Genomic DNA, 18,959 nt, shown 5'->3' on the forward strand with positions numbered 1-18,959 from the left:
GTAAACCCGGAAGTCAGAGATTTTTTCGGCTTATGCGCTGGCTGAGCAGAATGCATTGAAATGAATGGGCGGCCATTTTTAGTCTCCAATCCAGTTTCTATAATACATCCATGGTCCAAGCACTGCCTTAAGTGGCTGTTTTTCTGTAGTTACTAGTTAGTTTTCTGTAGTTCCTCTCTGGCTTTACGGGAGCCGTCCGTGATGTGAGTGTAGCGATAAGTGGAGATATGAGTGCGGTGCAGGAACCGGCCAACACTAAGCTGGAAATAAAAAGGCTTTACTGTCCCTGCAAGCCAAACTAGTCGTGCATCATCAACGCCTTTGCAGATGAAGACAGTAAATATATATATATATATATATATATATTTCATATATAAAATATATATATAATATATGTCTATTAAATTAAATATGTCTATTAAATATATATATATATATATATATATATATATATATATATATATATATATATATATATATATATATATATATATATATATATATACATATATGATAAACTTATGGTTTTTCATTATGTTTGTTTACTGTTTTGAATCCCGAGGAGGCATTAAATCACCTTCTACAGACATTATATCTAATTCCAGCCTTATTTAAACCCCCAGCGAGTAAAAGGCATCCAGAGATTCTTAAACAGAACACACAGTAATATTGATTAACTGCCAGATATTGAAAGTTGAAGTTATCTTAGGAAAAGAATGGAGAGGAGCACTGATTCTTTGCACTTTTGACAATTCTACAGCCAGAAAATCAAAATAAATCCAGGCGGCCTGAATGTAATTACAGATATACCTGTAATGTACCTGTATAATGATAATAAAGGCTTTCTATTTCTATTTCTTTTTTCTATATAGAAGGTAAAACCATATTTTTAGTCTCAACAGCACAAGAACTTCACTTTCTTCTGAGAAAACTGTCCAGATTTAAGCTTGAGAGACATCATGTACTAACTGAAACAGCAGAAAAATGTATTCTCATCACTTTGAACAAGTGTGTCATTGATTTAGAAATAACTGGTATTTTCTGCCCAAACGCATGAACTGGCGGCGGCAGCAGCGCCCTCTAGCGGCGACTGCAGGTCTCTGCACAGAAACCCCAGCATTTCTGTCGAAGGAAATACCTGCACGTTTAACACAGAAACCTTAACTGAAGTTGGTATAATCCAGGGAGTTAAACATTCAATACATTTAAAATCACAACCTGTAAACAGTTATAGGAAGGAGACACATAAGAATGACCTACTTTCAGGAATACACTGGCCCATCACAAACCGGAATCCTTCACAGCATTTCCTCCTGTAGAAAAGAAACAAACAGACAAAACAGTGAGATCAACAACTATTTTCACATCATCAGGCTATAAGAATCCATCTATCCATCATCTATACCCAGTACTCAAGTTGTAAAATAAATCAGGGGGGTGGTGGATTTTATCATATGGGGACAGATCATTTGTGCTGATTACAAATAATATAATATATTACAAATAATAGCAGTGACCAAAACAGCTGCAGAAATACTGCAGGAATGACATAGCAGCAGTTAAATGCAGCCTTCTGTAAGCTTTAAATATCCACTGGGCTTACATCAAATACATCAAAACACAACAATAAAAAACACTTTTCTGAACTTATCAATATGACTCTGTCCTTCACAGGATAAGTAACATGGATCACTGCAGAAACTCACAATCTTAACAAGAATATTTGTCTTATTTCTAGTTAAAATGTCTCATTTTAGTAAAAAAATCTCATTACACTTAAAACAAGACTCATCACTGGAAAAATCAAGTTTCAAGTAGATTTTCACTTGAAATAAGTAGAAAAATCTGCCAGTGGGACAAGATTTTTTTGCTTGTAATGAGAAGATAAATCTTGTTCCACTGGCAGATTTTCCTACTTATTTCAAGTGAAAATTTACTTGAAACAGGTGAAAATTGTCAAGTAAGTTATTTTTCTGGTGTTATTTTTCTGGTGATGACTCTAAATGTTGAAATAGCAGTAAAACCACATTCATTGATGAAATGACATAAGGGATGGAAAGGAGGGATGACAGTTTTACAGGGGGGATGATTTGGACCGTTTTTATTTCAGGGGGGGATGATTTGGACCGTTTTTATTTCAGGGGGGGATGATTTGGACTGTTTTTATTTCAGGGGGGGATGATTTGGACCGTTTTTATTTCAGGGGGGATGATTTGGACCGTTTTTATTTCAGGGGGGATGATTTGGACCGTTTTTATTTCAGGGGGGGTGATTTGGACCGTATTTCCCTGCAACACTTTGTACCAGCTAACCTGAGTTGTGCTCAGTTAATCTCAAACTGACTTCAGGAACATGAGGATGTTCTGAAATGACCCCAGCCCTCCCCGACAGAGCAACCGCTGCAGCTGCAGATCTGCAGTAACGTAGGAAGGAAACTCACTCTGAAACCAGTCCCGGCTAAGAGAACAGCATATGCCTAAAAAGGGAGGTATTGAATATAAATATCGGCCTCAAAGAAGCGTTTTCCACCACTGAAAAACCGTGCACTTTCCTGAAACTGCAGCACCTGACTGCAAAAACTCCAGGAATATTTGTCTTATTTCTAGTTAAAATGTCTCATTTTTAGTCAGAAAATCTCATTACACTTAAAACAAGAGTCATTGCCAGAAAAATAACTTATTTGACAATTTTCACCTGTTTCAAATAAATTTTCACTTGAAATAAGTAGAAAAATCTGCCAGTGGGACAAGATTTATCTTCTTATTACAAGCAAAAATATCTTGTTCCACTGGCAGATTTTTCTACTTATTTTAAGTTAAAATCTACTTGAAACAGGTGAAAATTGTTGTTTTTTCCAGTGATGAGTCTTGTTTTTAAGTGTAATGAGATTTCTTTGACTAAAAATGAGACATTTTAAGTAGAAATAAGACAAATATTCTTGTTAAGATGTTGAGTTTTTGCAGAGCAACAACTAGCCTGCCAACAACCAACAACATCCCACCACGTGTGGCAGCCGTGGCCGTGGAGGAATGTTTGCAGCTGGACGCGCTGACCTGCAGACCAGACGGAGCAGCGGCGGCGACGGGCAGGGAAGCATGTATCCCCCCCCGGACCCCACGGCCCCCCCCGGTCCCCCCGGCCCACTCAGCGGTCGGCTCAGTCTGCATTCAGGATTGTAACACTGGAAACGTCATATTTGTGAACCTCTCTCCTTATTTCAGTGTCAGATTGTGGAATTGCTGTGATAAGGATTTAAGAATATGTAGCTCAATTTATGTTTTCAAAAAAATTTTCAAATATAAAACGATAAACAGTTATAAAGAAATCTGTTAATTATGTTGGTATAGCCTATTATAGATTAACATGAAAATAGCACCACTATATACCCCTTTTTGCATTATTGGTATTTCTTTTTTATAATGCAATGACAGTTTCTCTTTGTTTCCTTTTTATATATTTCTTTTCTTATTTGTGTATTATCGTCCACCGGATGCCATATTGTGTGAATGATATAAAGGATAGGTTATAATAAGCCCTCGGCTTCAGCCTACTCCTTTTTCGGACATTTCTATTTACCTTTTATTTTATTTGTGAAATGAACATGTAAATGTCTCAATGTATTCTATCCAAAATAAACCATTCATTCATTCATTCATTCAATTTGATCCCAGTTGATGAATATTTGAGCTGTTTTAAGCAGAACAGTCTGCTGATCGTCTCTCCGGCCCTCAGACCGGTTCATATCCGTCCACGCATGTTCACGTCACCGTAAAGCAAAGCAGCTGTTAGAATTCAGTCCTACTTGAGCTTTGACCAAACAAGTAAACTATTAACCATCACGTAAACGCTGAAATCTTTCTGATGGATTTGCAGTCTCCCCGTTTCCGGTTGTTTTTCAAATGCAGCGTTGTGCAACGATTCTGTGGAAACAGATTTCTCTCTCAATTGATTTGTGGTGTTTGGAAGTGACTTTCATCCAGTTCCCCACATGTTGCAGACATTACGGTCAGGACGAAGACTGACAGGAAACAGCTCAGAACTGGCAACACGGGGAACATGGGAAACATGGGAAACGTCCCACGTGTGCGTCCAGCTCCTTCCCTAGAAACGGCTCGCTGTTACCGGAGGGGATTTAGCACGCTGTTACCGGAGGGGGATTTAGCACGCTGTTACCGGAGGGGATTTAGCACGCTGTTACCGGAGGGGGATTTAGCATGCTGTTACCGGAGGGGGATTTAGCACGCTGTTACCGGAGGGGATTTAGCACGCTGTTACCGGAGGGGGATTTAGCATGCTGTTACCGGAGGGGGATTTAGCACGCTGTTACCGGAGGGGATTTAGCACGCTGTTACCGGAGGGGGATTTAGCATGCTGTTACCGGAGGGGGATTTAGCACGCTGTTACCGGGGGGGGGGGGGGATTTAGCACGCTGTTAGCGGAGGGGGATTTAGCACGCTGTTACCGGAGGGGATTTAGCACGCTGTTACCGGAGGGGGATTTAGCACGCTGTTACTGGAGGGGATTTAGCATGCTGTTACCGGAGGGGATTTAGCACGCTGTTACCGGAGGGGATTTAGCACGCTGTTACCGGAGGGGGATTTAGCACGCTGTTAGCGGAGGGGGATTTAGCACGCTGTTACCGGAGGGGATTTAGCACGCTGTTAGCGGAGGGGATTTAGCACGCTGTTACCGGAGGGGGATTTAGCACGCTGTTACCGGAGGGGATTTAGCACGCTGTTACCGGAGGGGATTTAGCACGCTGTTACCGGAGGGGATTTAGCACGCTGTTACCGGAGGGGGATTTAGCACGCTGTTACCGGAGGGGGATTTAGCACGCTGTTACCGAAGGGGATTTAGCACGCTGTTACCGGAGGGGATTTAGCACGCTGTTACCGTAGGGGATTTAGCACGCTGTTACCGGAGGGGGATTTAGCACGCTGTTACCGGAGGGGATTTAGCACGCTGTTACCGGAGGGGGATTTAGCACGCTGTTACCGGAGGGGGATTTAGCACGCTGTTACCGGAGGGGGATTTAGCACGCTGTTACCGGAGGGGATTTAGCACGCTGTTACCGGAGGGGATTTAGCACGCCGTTACCGGAGGGGGATTTAGCACGCTGTTACCGGAGGGGGATTTAGCACGCTGTTACCGGAGGGGGATTTAGCACGCTGTTACCGGAGGGGATTTAGCACGCTGTTACCGGAGGGGGATTTAGCACGCTGTTACCGGAGGGGGATTTAGCACGCTGTTACCGGAGGGGGATTTAGCACGCTGTTACCGGAGGGGGATTTAGCACGCTGTTACCAGAGGGGATTTAGCACGCTGTTAGCGGAGGGGATTTAGCACGCTGTTACCGGAGGGGGATTTAGCACGCTGTTACCGGAGGGGATTTAGCACGCTGTTACCGGAGGGGATTTAGCATGCTGTTACCGGAGGGGATTTAGCACGCTGTTACCGGAGGGGGATTTAGCACGCTGTTACCGGAGGGGGATTTAGCACGCTGTTACCGGAGGGGATTTAGCACGCTGTTACCGGAGGGGATTTAGCACGCTGTTACCGGAGGGGATTTAGCACGCCGTTAGCGGAGGGGGATTTAGCACGCTGTTACCGGAGGGGGATTTAGCACGCTGTTAGCGGAGGGGGATTTAGCACGCTGTTACCGGAGGGGATTTAGCACGCTGTTAGCGGAGGGGATTTAGCACGCTGTTACCGGAGGGGGATTTAGCACGCTGTTACCGGAGGGGATTTAGCACGCTGTTACCGGAGGGGATTTAGCACGCTGTTAGCGGAGGGGGATTTAGCACGCTGTTACCGGAGGGGATTTAGCACGCTGTTAGCGGAGGGGGATTTAGCACGCTGTTACCGGAGGGGGATTTAGCACGCTGTTACCCGAGGGGGATTTAGCACGCTGTTACCGGAGGGGGATTTAGCACGCTGTTACCGGAGGGGGATTTAGCACGCTGCCTCGCTCACGGCCCCTCAAGACGGCACGGTGCTTTTATTCTGCTCCAGCCTCCGTGCAGCGTGACCCTAAATCACTACGACCCCCCCAAACCCCCCAAACCCCCACTCCCCCGTCTTCTTCTTGTGAATGAAAAATAAGCTATAAAACACGGAGCCTGAACTGATGAGATCCAGATGAGAGCAGGTTTAACCTGCAGCTCTTAGCGGTGAGAGGGGGGGAAGGCCGGCCGAGGAGCCGGGGGGAGGGGGGCACAGGAGCGTCAATTGGGTATGGCAAGGTACGGCAGCCGCCACATAGTGTTAACACCTTTGCTTCAAGGGTTAAATGTAAATGTTTGTTTTTTTAAATACATTTATGGAATAACTACAAATGCAAATAAGAACAACATGATCGATTTCACTAGTTATTACACACAGCAAAAACTCAAAATCTATCTAAGAATATTTGTCTTATTTCTAGTTAAAATGTCTCATTTTTAGTCTCATTTTTTTTAAAAATCTCATTACATTTAAGACAAGACTCAAAAACAACCATTTTCACCTGTTTCAAGTAGATTTTCACTTAAAATAAGTAGAAAAATCTGCCAGTGGAACAAGATTGTTTTTCTTGTAATGAGAAGATAAATCTTGCTCCACTGGCAGATTTTTCTACTTATTTCAAGTGAATATTTACTTGAAACAGGTGAAAATGGTCAAATAACAAGTTATTTTTCTGGTAATGACTCTTGTTTTGAGTGTAATGAGATTTTTTGACTAAAATGAGACATTTTAACTAGAAATAAGACAAATATTCCTGGTAAGAGTTTTAGTTTTTGCAGTGAGCGAGACTGCATTTGAAAAAGTTCCAATTTTCTTGACCACACAGATCAGCTACATAGCAGACTTCTGTGACTCGTAACCTTGCCATACCTTAGCTTCCACTGAATTGACGCCACTGGGGGGGCAGATTAAGATCGTCACTCATTCAATCGGTCAGTCGATCCATCCATCAATCAGCCAGCTGATCTTGTGGCTAACGCGTTGCAGATGCCGGTCCGGCCACGAGAACCCTCTCCCCTTCACACGTTTGCACGACGGGCAACGAAAACGTTTGTTTAGCTTAAAGATTAGAGTTGATCTGCTGCTGATGAGGAAATCCTGCTTTTATAAACAGGCTGTTTTTCTGACGACAGCTCAGAGCTCAGAGCTCAGAGTGAAAGTGGCACATGTTTCTGAAGTTTCCTTTGAAACGGCTGCGTGTTATTGTTTCGATAAAACCACGAGGAGATATGGCCCGATGCTCACACGTGGTTTCAGTCACGACGGGGACGACAGATCCACTTTCCTGTCCAGTCGTATCAGTTTCTACTTTTGAGCTGGAAGAACTTTTATATTTACTCTCACTTTTCCTCATTTAGTGTCCTGTGTGTCTGTGGGTTTCCCGGTCAGCGTCGCCACCCGTCCCTTGAAATACGGAATTGTTACGTAATTGGGAATTAAAAGTTGCGTTCCGTATTGAACTAATACGGAACGCAGTTTATTCCGTATTTCACAATTGTCCCATGCACGTCTGTCACACTCGCACACATGAACAACGAACTAACAATAATTAACAAAATAAAGGAAACAGAATATATTAAAGACAGCAACATGTGTTGGTTTGCTCTGTTATTTATTGATAATATAATAATCCACAGGTGAAGGTTGGAAAATTTGAATATATTGCTAAACTTAATTCGTTTCAGTAAATTCAACTAAAGGTGAAACAAATATATTATTTCCCACTACATTCATAGTGAGATATTTCAAGCCTTATTTTATATAATTTTGATGATTATGACTCACAGTTTATGAAAACCTGAATAAAAAAATCTAAAAAAATTTGAATATTTTATGAAATCAATAAACAATTCAATAATCAAAATTATAACAAATAAAGGCTTAAAATATCTTGCTTTACATGTAATGAGACTATGTAATATATTAGTTTCACTTTTTAAGTTGAATTATTGAAATAAATTAACTTTTACACCATATTCTAGTTGAATTATTGAAATAAATTAACTTTTGCACCATATTCTAGTTGAATTATTGAAATAAATTAACTTTTACACCATATTCTAGTTGAATTATTGAAATAAATTAACTTTTACACCATATTCTAGTTGAATTATTGAAATAAATTAACTTTGACACCATATTGTAGTTGAATTATTGAAATAAATTTACTTTTACACCATATTCTAGTTGAATTATTGAAATAAATTAACTTTTACACCATATTCTACCTGTAGCTTATTCTACATCTGGGCTGATGTGGACGTACAGGAGGCTAGTTCAGCTGCTAGCATAGCAGGCTAGTTCAGCTGCTAGCATAGGAGGCTAGTTCAGTTGCTAGTATGGTTGCTGTCTGTACAGTCATGCAAGTTCACTGCTATTAAAGCACTTTAAACTTTAAATCAAAGCATTTTGTTTTTTTCATATAAAATAAACACATTTCTATGCAGTTTAGAAGTTTTGTCCCTTTTTTTGGCGCCTGCGCTGCTGAAATCGGGGCGTCCCTTATTTTTATTTCTGAAAGGTGGAAACCCTAGTCCCGGTGGATGTTGGTCTGGATGCTACAGCTGAGTTTCCTCTCTGCTTCTGATGGTAATGTTGCAAAAACGGAGCCGCCTCAGGAGCAGGTATTAGTATTAGAGCGTAACATATTAGTATTAGAGCGTAACGTATTAGTATTAGAGCGTAACATATTAGTATTAGAGCGTAACGTATTAGTATTAGAGCGTAACATATTAGTATTAGAGCGTAACGTATTAGTATTAGAGCGTAACGTATTAGTATTAGAGCGTAACGTATTAGTATTAGAGCGTAACGTATTAGTATTAGAGCGTAACGTATCAGTATTAGAGCGTAACGTATTAGTATTAGAGCGTAACGTATTAATATTATAGCGTAAAATATTAGTATTAGAGCGTAACGTATTAGTACTAGAGCGTAACGTATTAGTATTAGAGCGTAACGTATTAATATTATAGCGTAAAATATTAGTATTAGAGCGTAACGTATTAGTACTAGAGCGTAACGTATTAGTATTAGAGCGTAACGTATTAATATTATAGCGTAACATATTAGTATTAGAGCGTAACGTACCGTAGATGACCAAATAGTCGCCGGCGCGCAAATACGCGCCTGTGCTCTAATAGCCGCCGGGGGTCCGAGCCCATTTGGCATAATAAACGCCGGTTCAATTAAACGCCCGGGCGACTACCGGTAATAACCTGGTAATAACAGTGTATTTGCATTGTATTGTGTACAGTATCGTTCATACTGCTCTGATCAGCTCCGTGTGTCGCCGTTACACAGACAAACTGTCTTTGTATATCAGAGCATGTGAGTGGAGTGAAGCGGCGAGGGGATTCTTTATTATTTTTAATTTTATTTTTTTATATATTAAAATCCCAAAATATCTGTACCGTTTCTGATTGGGTGTGTGCACTGCGAATCATTTTTAGACACAACAAAGAACGCGTACCGCAAAAGTTGTGTCTCGGTGGAGGAACCCGGCGTCCCAGCAAAATGAGAAGAGAAAAAAGAGTTCAGCAGACAGCGCACACACTGAAGGCTGATTTATGGTTCCGCGTTACAACAACGCAGAGCCTACGGTGCAGGGTACGCCGTAAGGCTGATTTATGGTTCCGCGTTACAACAACGCAGAGCCTACGGTGCAGGGTACGCCGTAAGGCTGATTTATGGTTCCGCGTTACACCAACGCAGAGCCTACGGCGTAGGGTACGCGGCGACCCGCACCGTACGTGGAAATGCGCTCTTTTTTTTTGCTATTAAAACATGATTTGTAATGTGAATTTGCAAAACTTAAACTACAAATAATAGTTTTTGACGTAACATCAGAGATTGCGCATGCTCTCTGTGAAAGGATGAGTCAAATCAGGTCGCAGCTGCTTCAGCTGTGATTCCTTCACGAGGAGAGACCAGGATTTCAAACACGCTGGATTTTCTTGCGAGCTCACGATTTGTGATCGGGAGCTCGTCGTGAGGTGTTGTGTTGTGTACAGTGTGTACAATTTTAGTTCCAGTGGTACTATGGTGATCTCATATGTTCTTTGTAAGTAATGGTCTGGTGCTGCTCATTGCAAAAATAAATTGTAGCCTGGTGCAAATACCCGCCTGGTTCTTATAAACGCCTGGGGTCCAAGTGGATTTAGCATATTAAACGCCCGGGCTACTAAATGGTCATCTACGGTATTAGTATTAGAGCGTAACGTATTAGAGCGTAACGTATTAGTATTAGAGCGTAACGTATTAGAGCGTAACGTATTAGTATTAGAGCGTAACGTATTAGTATTAGAGCGTAACGTATTAGTATTAGAGCGTAACGTATTAGTATTAGAGCGTAACGTATTAGTATTAGAGCGTAACGTATTAGTATTAGAGCGTAACGTATTAGAGCGTAACGTATTAGTATTAGAGCGTAACGTATTAGAGCGTAACGTTTTAGAGCGTAACGTATTAATATTAAAGCGTAACGTATTAGTATTAGAGCGTAACGTATTAGTATTAAAGCGTAACGTATTAGTATTAGAGCGTAACGTATTAGAGCGTAACGTATTAGTATTAGAGCGTAACGTATTAGAGCGTAACGTATTAGTATTAGAGCGTAACGTATTAGTATTAGAGCGTAACGTATTAGTATTAGAGCGTAACGTATTAATATTATAGCGTAACATATTAATATTAGAGCGTAACGTATTAGTATTAGAGCGTAACGTATTAGTATTAGAGCGTAACGTTTTAGTATTAGAGCGTAACGTATTAGAGCGTAACGTATTAGTATTAGAGCGGAACGTATTAGTATTAGAGCGTAACGTATTAGAGCGTAACGTATTAGTATTAATGCGTAACATATTAGTATTAGAGCGTAACGTATTAGTATTAGAGCGTAACGTATTAGCATTAGAGCGTAACATATTAGTATTAGAGCGTAACGTATTAGTATTAGAGCGTAACGTATTAGTATTAGAGCGTAACGTATTAGTATTAATGCGTAACGTATTAGTATTAGAGCGTAACGTATTAGTATTAGAGCGTAACATATTAGTATTAGAGCGTAACGTATGAGTATTAGAGCGTAACGTATTAGTATTAGAGCGTAACGTATTAGTATTAGAGCGTAATGTATTAGTATTAGAGCGTAACGTATGAGTATTAGAGCGTAACGTATTAGTATTAGAGCGTAACGTATTAGTATTATAGCGTAACGTATGAGTATTAGAGCGTAACGTATTAGTATTAGAGCGTAACATATTAGTATTAGAGCGTAACGTATTAGTATTAGAGCGTAACGTATGAGTATTAGAGCGTAACGTATTAGTATTAGAGCGTAACGTATTAGTATTAGAGCGTAACGTATTAGTATTAGAGCGTAACGTATTAGTATTAGAGCGTAACGTATGAGTATTAGAGCGTAACGTATTAGTATTAGAGCGTAACGTATTAGTATTAGAGCGTAACGTATTAGTATTAGAGCGTAATGTATTAGTATTAGAGCGTAACGACTGACAGAAGCAGCAGGAAAACTGTCAAAGACAAGAGGCTGATATAAACTTAAAGCTGCTCCATCATATGTAACGATGGTTAATTATTCCCCAAAATGATTTATGCTTAACCTAAAGTACAACGGTTCTCCTCAGGTTGAACTTTAGTTTTTGAGTTTGTGTTTTTGTACATTACAGGACTGTCTCAGAAAACTAGAACATTGTGATAAAGTTCTTTATTTTCTGTGATGCAATTAAAAAAAACAAAAATGTCATCCATTCTGGATTCATTACAAATCAACTGAAATATTGCAAGCCTTTTATTATTTTAATATTGCTGATTATGGTTTACAGCTTAAGATTAAGATTCCCAGAATATTCTAATTTTTTGAGATAGGATATTTGAGTTTTCTTTATTTAACACAGAACCTTTAACACAGAACCTTAAATCAGTTTTACACAAAAACGTCATCAACAGGAGTTTATCATTTTTACCGCGAGATACAAATTCTTACTGTGGGGAATTTTTTTTGACAGTTTATCGTGAACGGTAAAATATCACCCATTCCTACCTCAGACCCATGATGCTTTGCTGCATCCAGATTCATTCTTATCTGAAAATGTCTGTCTTGCTATTGCCGTTGGTCTTAATAACTCCCTCCCCCTCCGCTTACGTAAGCGGTTCTTTCCTCTAGTCCAGCAAACAGTTGGTGCTACCTTGGAACCCGTTCTTCTGGCCCGGAGCCAGTTCTTTGCCCGTGGAAACAGAAAGCCCCGTTCCAAACTCAGCACTGGCCCAGAACCAGAACCAGAACCAGAACCAGAACCAGAACCAGAACCAGAACCAGTCTGGTGGAAAAGGGGTAAGTCTCTGTCTTGATGTCTGTTTATTAGTAAGACCCATTTATGTTGCTGTAGGTTTAGTATTTTACAAACCACTGCAGATGAAAGAACCCGTATGTAAACCGGGAAGAATCAAAGGAGGTTTTTTTCTACTCATCTTTGGCCTAAATTTAATTAAATAGTAGTTAAATCTAACAACATAACAACAACAACCTTCTTCCGGCTCTCGACAAAGGCGGACGCTTTCTGCTCCTCTCCCTTATCTATCTGCCCTGCTGCTGCTTTTGTCCTGTCTCGTCTTCAGAGTCTCTTCTTTTTCACTCCTCTGAAATTCTACAATCATGGAATTGATTAACTGGTCTCTCAGCAAAATTGACCAAATTTTTTGCGACCAGAAGTCAGGGGGTAAGGGAGCCCTCCTGCCCCGATGGGACATTTTTTGCTGGATACACAATGGATTCCTACAAATACTGGAAACCGTTGTGTTTGGTGATTCTGTCCGTCGAGGACGTTGAAGATGCTTCATAATTGGATTTATGATAGCAGGATTTCTCCTGATCGGAGGGGGATTCCTGGTCTACCGACAAACGCGTAAGTCGTCGACAGCTGTTATGGCTCTTTCAGAGCTGCCGGACGTGGCTGAAGGAACAAGCAAGGCGATCAACACTCAGACTTTAACGTTGGGGGAGCAAAACTGCAAGCTGGATGTGATTCTCGAACAGAATCGCAGGCTAGCAGCTTCTTTGAGCTCATTAGCAAGATGGATAAGACCCTGGAGAAGTTGGAAGCTCGGCTTGGCGGGAATTGATCACACACTGATTGGAGTCGCCATTGATGAACCAGAGACTAAAGGCAGATGGAAGATTACTGAGTCTGTCTGTTTTGCAATATAATTGTTGATTCTATAATCTGGCCTTGACAGAGCGGTTTTGGCCGATCGCTCTGGTCACAATCTCCCTGGTGGAATGTAAACAAGGTGACTCTGCCCCCACTAGCCCTCCCCTCTCAGGAACATCTGTGGACCTGTTTTCAGAACTGACCGAGCCGTCTGATAACATCAAGGACATTGGCTGAGGAGCAGCTCTGGGGCGAAGTTCACGGACTTACCGCTCACACACACTTATTGATAACCACCCCCCTCATCTCAACACCTTCCTCGGCCCATCCCTCTTATCAGCCCCCCCCAACATTCTCCGGGTTTCGAGCGCCACAAAGTCGCGGCGATCACTTGGATGTACTGTGACAGGACTTATCTTAAGTGAAAATCTACTTGAAACAGATGAAAATTGATGTCTTTTCCAGTGGTGAGTCTTGTTTTAAGTGTTTTAAGTTTTTTCGACTAAAAATGAGTCATTTTAACTAGAAATAAGACAAATATTCTTGTTAAGATTTTGAGTTTTTGCAGTGCAGACAGAAGCTGATTTTGAGCTCGTCTGTCTTTCCGAGGTCCTTTTTGTGCCGTGGACGCAAATAACAGCGACACACACCCGCCTGTCCATCACAGCAGGAAATAACAGCGACACACACCCGTCACAGCAGGTAATAACAGCGACACACACCCGCCTGTCCGTCACAGCAGGAAATAACAGCAGGACCGGCACAACAGCAATTACTGCTAATGGAACTGACTGCACACTCTGGCAGCTCCGTGGCCGTGTGAGCAGCTCCACGCTGGGCGGAGGAGGAGAGGACGGAGGAGAGGATGGAGGGAGGGTTGACCTGTCGGGGGTTACATTGGTCAAACACAGAGCTGGTAGAGGAGCCAAAAATTGTACTCAAGTAAAAGTACTGTTACTTCAGAATAATATGACTCAAGTAGATTGTAAAAAGTAGTCATCCAAATAATGACTTGAGTAAAAGTAAAAAAGTACTTGGTGAAAAAACTACTCAAGTACTGAGTAACTGTTGAGTAACGTCTGATTTATTTATTTATTTATTTTTTCCCTTGTCTGCACACATATTAATGATTGATACCATGACGGTAGAAACCAAAAGTATATATATGTGCATTATTACTATATTTAATATATATACATATATATACGCATACATATGCGTACACATACATACTCGGCGGCGGCCGAGGGGGCCCGCGGGCGGGGCCCCCACGGCGCGGGAAGAAGCAGCCAGGGATCCCGCGGCGGCGGACTGCGACCCAGGCAATCCCCGGCCACCCGGTCCGGGCCGGACACGCGGCCAGGAGGCCCTCACCCTCCGGGCCAACGACCCCCACCCGGCAGGGGGCCAGCCTGCCCGGAGAGACAGAGCCGCCCCGGCCGCCGACGCAGGCAGGCGCACCCGCCCCTCACGAAAGTGGCCCTCAAAGACCAGAGGGGCGCCCCGCCGCGGAGGCAGCGGGGGGGACCGGAGACGGGCCCGGAGAGAGGGAACCCCCCAACAAGGCGACACCCGTGCAGGCCCGACAACGGAGGGCCCCAGACCCAGGCATCCCATTCAACTATCCGATATCTATACTAGTGTGAGTGCCGGGCCACGCGGGACAGTGCCCCCCACGACCCGGACCCCCCGCCCCTCGCCTATGTGCGTATGTATCGTGTACGGGGGGAAGGAGGGGGAGCGGAGGCCGAAGCCAGGAGGCAGGACCAGCAAAGCCGGCCCTGATAAGACACCCGCGCTCCCCCACCGGCCATCCAGTAGACGGGGGCCAGGGCCCCACTGTACCTCCACGGGCGCCCCCGGCGCCGCCGGAGCCCCCAGACGGAGGGGGAAACGGTCCAACATCCTCCCATTCATACTGACAACATAAGACATAGACACCTGGGAATGGTGCCACCCCGCCGCCGCGCCCGCCCACGCACCCCCCGGTCAGGGGAGGCCCGATCCCCGGACCCGGCCCCACCCCCCCGCGGGCCACCCCGGCGGACACCCCGAGGGTCACGGAGTCCCCACATCCGCAGGGGCACTTGGCCCCCGCCCAGCGACGGAGGACCAAGGCAGCAATGCCCCCCCAGCGCAGACAGCCACCCCCCACCCAGGCAGGGCCGGGCCCTCCGAGTGGGGCCCCCACGTCCACGGCCCAGCCCCCCCCGGGAGACCCGGAGATGCCCAAGCCACAGCCCCCCGCCCGAGCCCCCCCAGCCACCCCCCCCATCGCCATGAGGCAACCCCCCCCACAGGCCCCCAAGGCCCCCACCGGCCAGGGACAGGGCCCCGCGGCCCCACCCACCGCCCCCCAGGGGCCACCGGAGGCCCGCGCCCCAGACCCCCCAAGCCGACCCCCAACCCCAAGGGCTACGAGATCACCACCCCCCCGCCCCCACTGGGTAACGAAGCCAATAATCGGGGACCAGAGAGAGTGCAATTCAGCCGAGTGTTGTTCAGTGGAGGCAGACATTATCTCACTACTAATATGATCTGATAAAAGATTCCTAAAATGATTGATACATAAACTGGATTTTTGTTTCCAATTTACTAGAATGGTTTTCTTTGCGATACATAAGGCAGTGAGAACCCGGTGTGTCCAATTAGGTTCTATTTGAATGTCTCCCAGGTGACCTAATATACATACCGTGGGGCACACTGTGATTTATTTTTTTAACACAAACATTCAAACAGGCAATCAGGCAAATTAAATCCATAAAATAAATTAAAATTAATAAAAAAATAAAGAATAGCTTAAATTAAAATAATCTTAAAGTAAATTCAAGTAGTTTAATAAATAAAAGAATAAAAGAATAAAAAAATAAATTACCGGTAAGCACAAGTAGCACAGAATTTCCATCCTTTGTACTTTTCTTTTTTAACCAGCAGAACTAGAACAAACATGAACTCATAGAAACTCTGTGTGTGTTTGAGTCTGTGTAAATGTGACAAAACATGCAAAAACAAACATTTTTCCCAAAGAATCACTCAGTGATGTCATGAGATTGACGCGTACGTGGATAAAAGGGATAAAAGAAAAGTAACAGCTCAACGTAGCCTAATGTAGCAGAGTAAGAGGAACAGTTTCTTCTTCACAAATCTGAACTCAAGTAAAAGTAACAAGTATAGTGATTCAAAACTACTCCTAAAAGTACAACATTTCCCAAAACCTACTCAAGTAAATGTAACTGAGTAAATGTAACTCGTTACTACCAGCTCTGGTCAGACAGGACACGACCTCCACGTATGATTCTTTTATTGTTATGTTCAACAGTTGTCTGAGTTATGGCGTTATGTCGCTGGCTCGCAGCGTATTATCCTGGCTCTGAATCCGACTAATAAAGTCACATCATTAAGGTAGAAAAAGGCCGGTTTTAACGGCGTGTTGGTTTCTGAAAGAGCGTGTGTGAGTCTGTGTGAGGGCTGGGCCGCCGTCCAGCAGCCGGGCACAACCTTTTAACGTCACTCAGGATTTATTAGTGGAGCGGTGCGTGACGCCTGCAGGCCCCCCCGCCGGGCCCCCCCGCCGGGCCTCCCCGCCGGCCCCCACGCCGGCCCCCCTGCCGGGCTCCACGCCGGGCTCCACGTGGGTTCAGTGCACCGGATCCTCCACCACGGTGAGCCGGGGAGTTGAAGCGTGTCAGCAGAGGTTGGGGCCAACGTCAGCCCAGTATTTCACTCTTCATTCCCGAATGTTCACGAGTCGTTGAGACGGTGTTTGTCTGTCTGACGTGATCCTGGCCCCACGCCGCCCCACGGCTGTTTCTGAAACCTGCCTGACGCGTCTACCGTGTCCATCAAGAGCAATATTATTCTGGTCTCTCAACACTTTTCTGACAGAGATCTCAACGTTCCTGCTTTATTAGGACCAGGAATATTTATCCATCTCTCCGCTGGAGCCGACTTCAGATTCACATCATGCACAATATCTATTAATGCTAGAGTTGTAGCACCTTGCCGTTTACGTCATGCACATTCACAGATGGGTTGAAAATGTATTTTGTTTCTTTTTTAGATGGACTGAAGCTTCCTGAGCAGATGTTCTAATTCCAGCTGTCTTTACTGTTTTATATTTGCGTATTTTCAGGGAATCAATTCTATCTTATCGGTTATTTTAAGATCTTAACTGTGTTATTGCTGGTTTTAGCAGCCATCAGGACTTCAGATTTTTTTGTTTCTGTTTGTTTGTTTTTGAGTTAAACAGTCTAAGTTGTTCATATATCTGCTAAACTTCCACACATGTATTCACAAACATCTGCAGCATTTCCAGAACCTCTAACAAGGACTGGATAGTCAAAAGCGGATTCACAAACCAGTAAAACAAAATCAAAAAATACAATATACCAGACATTGTTAAGGAGAGTAAATGGGGAAGACGTGTTTGTTCGAGTTATTAAATTATTATTGATACTGACCTTTTCATGTACTTGTTTTAACTCGTTTTAATCTTGTAAGCACTCTGAGATTTCCTGAATGAAGAGTGCTCTATAAATAAAATCTATTATTATTTATTATTACATTATAATGAGCTTCTATGAGACAAAATACATTATTATTTGAAAATCACGTGTGAGGAAGTGACATCTAGTGGTAAAAGTGCAGAATGCAGCTGAAAACGTCACTCAGGCTGACGGGCCACAGGTGTGTCCCGTCAGCCTGAGTGGCTGCAGCTCCTCCACCCTGCCACAATTTCGTTTTATGAAATACCTGACATGTTTCAGCGATTATACCTATTTTATAAACCGGATCACCAAAGTGCACAGTGGATTCTTACCAGACTAAACGGTTACCACGGTTACACTGTATTGCTCGTTTACCGGCACCGACCAGCAGCTTGAATCAGTGACTGTGTTTCCAGCATCAATAACCCTTTTAAAACCTGAATATGATCAATAACCCGGTTACACGGCCATGTAAACACCAATAACCCCTTTGAATAACCAGAATTTGCTCATATTCTGGTTTTTAAAAACCCAAATATGACCCCTGGGTTACTCCTTTAAAACCTGAATATTGGGTCATGTAAACGTAACGGAATATCCCCATCAAACGGAACAGGAATCTGTTTTCTGCACATGCTCTGTTCACAAGGAATCCTGGTCTTTTGAGTCCAGGAAGTTGTTCTAAACAAAGAGATTTTTTTTCTGTTTTTTCATATTTTTTCCTCTTTTTTCCTTTCTTTTTTTCCTCTTTATCATTTTTCCTTTTTTTTCTTTTTTTCATCACCTTTTCCCTTTTTTCATCTTTTTTCTCTTTTTTCCTCTTTTTTTCATTTTTCTTCTTTTTTCATATTTTTTCCTCTTTTTTTGTCTTCCTCTTTTTTGATCTTTTTTCCTCTTTTTTCCTTTTTTTTCATCTCTTTTTCATCTTTTTTCCCTCTTTCTTATATTCCTTTTTTCATCTCTTTTTTCCCTCTTTTTTCATCTTTTTTTCCTTTTTTTCATCTATTTTTTCATCCTTTTTCCTCTTTTTTCCCTTTTTTCAGGAAGTTCTTCTAAACACGGAGAAACCAAGACCAGGAGGAGCTGCTGTAATCGGAATATTCTGAATGTTTCAGTAACCGGAATATTAGCAATAACCTGAATTTTGACTGCATGTAAACGTAGTCAATGGTGACTCGGTCCAAACGTTCATCACGGACCTGCCAGCAGCCTCGCAGCAGCATCGCAGCAGCATCGCAGCACAGACGCCCCCCCCTCCATCTGCAACACGGTCTTGAAGCCACATGTTTTCCTTCGG

The 18,959-nt window shown here is 43.1% G+C and overlaps 2 protein-coding genes across 2 annotated transcripts in view; both read right to left on the reverse strand.

The window, feature by feature from the left end:
• LOC133418390 (NACHT, LRR and PYD domains-containing protein 4-like) overlaps positions 1–18,959 on the reverse strand; it is a 398,000-nt gene that overhangs the window by 138,951 nt on the left and 240,090 nt on the right. The window lies entirely within an intron of this gene.
• Positions 1–18,959, reverse strand: part of LOC133418844 (collagen and calcium-binding EGF domain-containing protein 1-like) — a 78,426-nt gene that overhangs the window by 14,356 nt on the left and 45,111 nt on the right. Inside the window, exon 3 of the mRNA XM_061707717.1 lies at positions 1,261–1,313. Coding sequence (XP_061563701.1) covers positions 1,261–1,313 — 53 coding nt within the window. The remainder of the gene's footprint in view (positions 1–1,260; positions 1,314–18,959) is intronic.

The sequence above is a fragment of the Cololabis saira genome, chromosome 2 (assembly GCF_033807715.1).
Source record: "Cololabis saira isolate AMF1-May2022 chromosome 2, fColSai1.1, whole genome shotgun sequence".
NCBI classification, from domain to species: domain Eukaryota; kingdom Metazoa; phylum Chordata; class Actinopteri; order Beloniformes; family Belonidae; genus Cololabis; species Cololabis saira.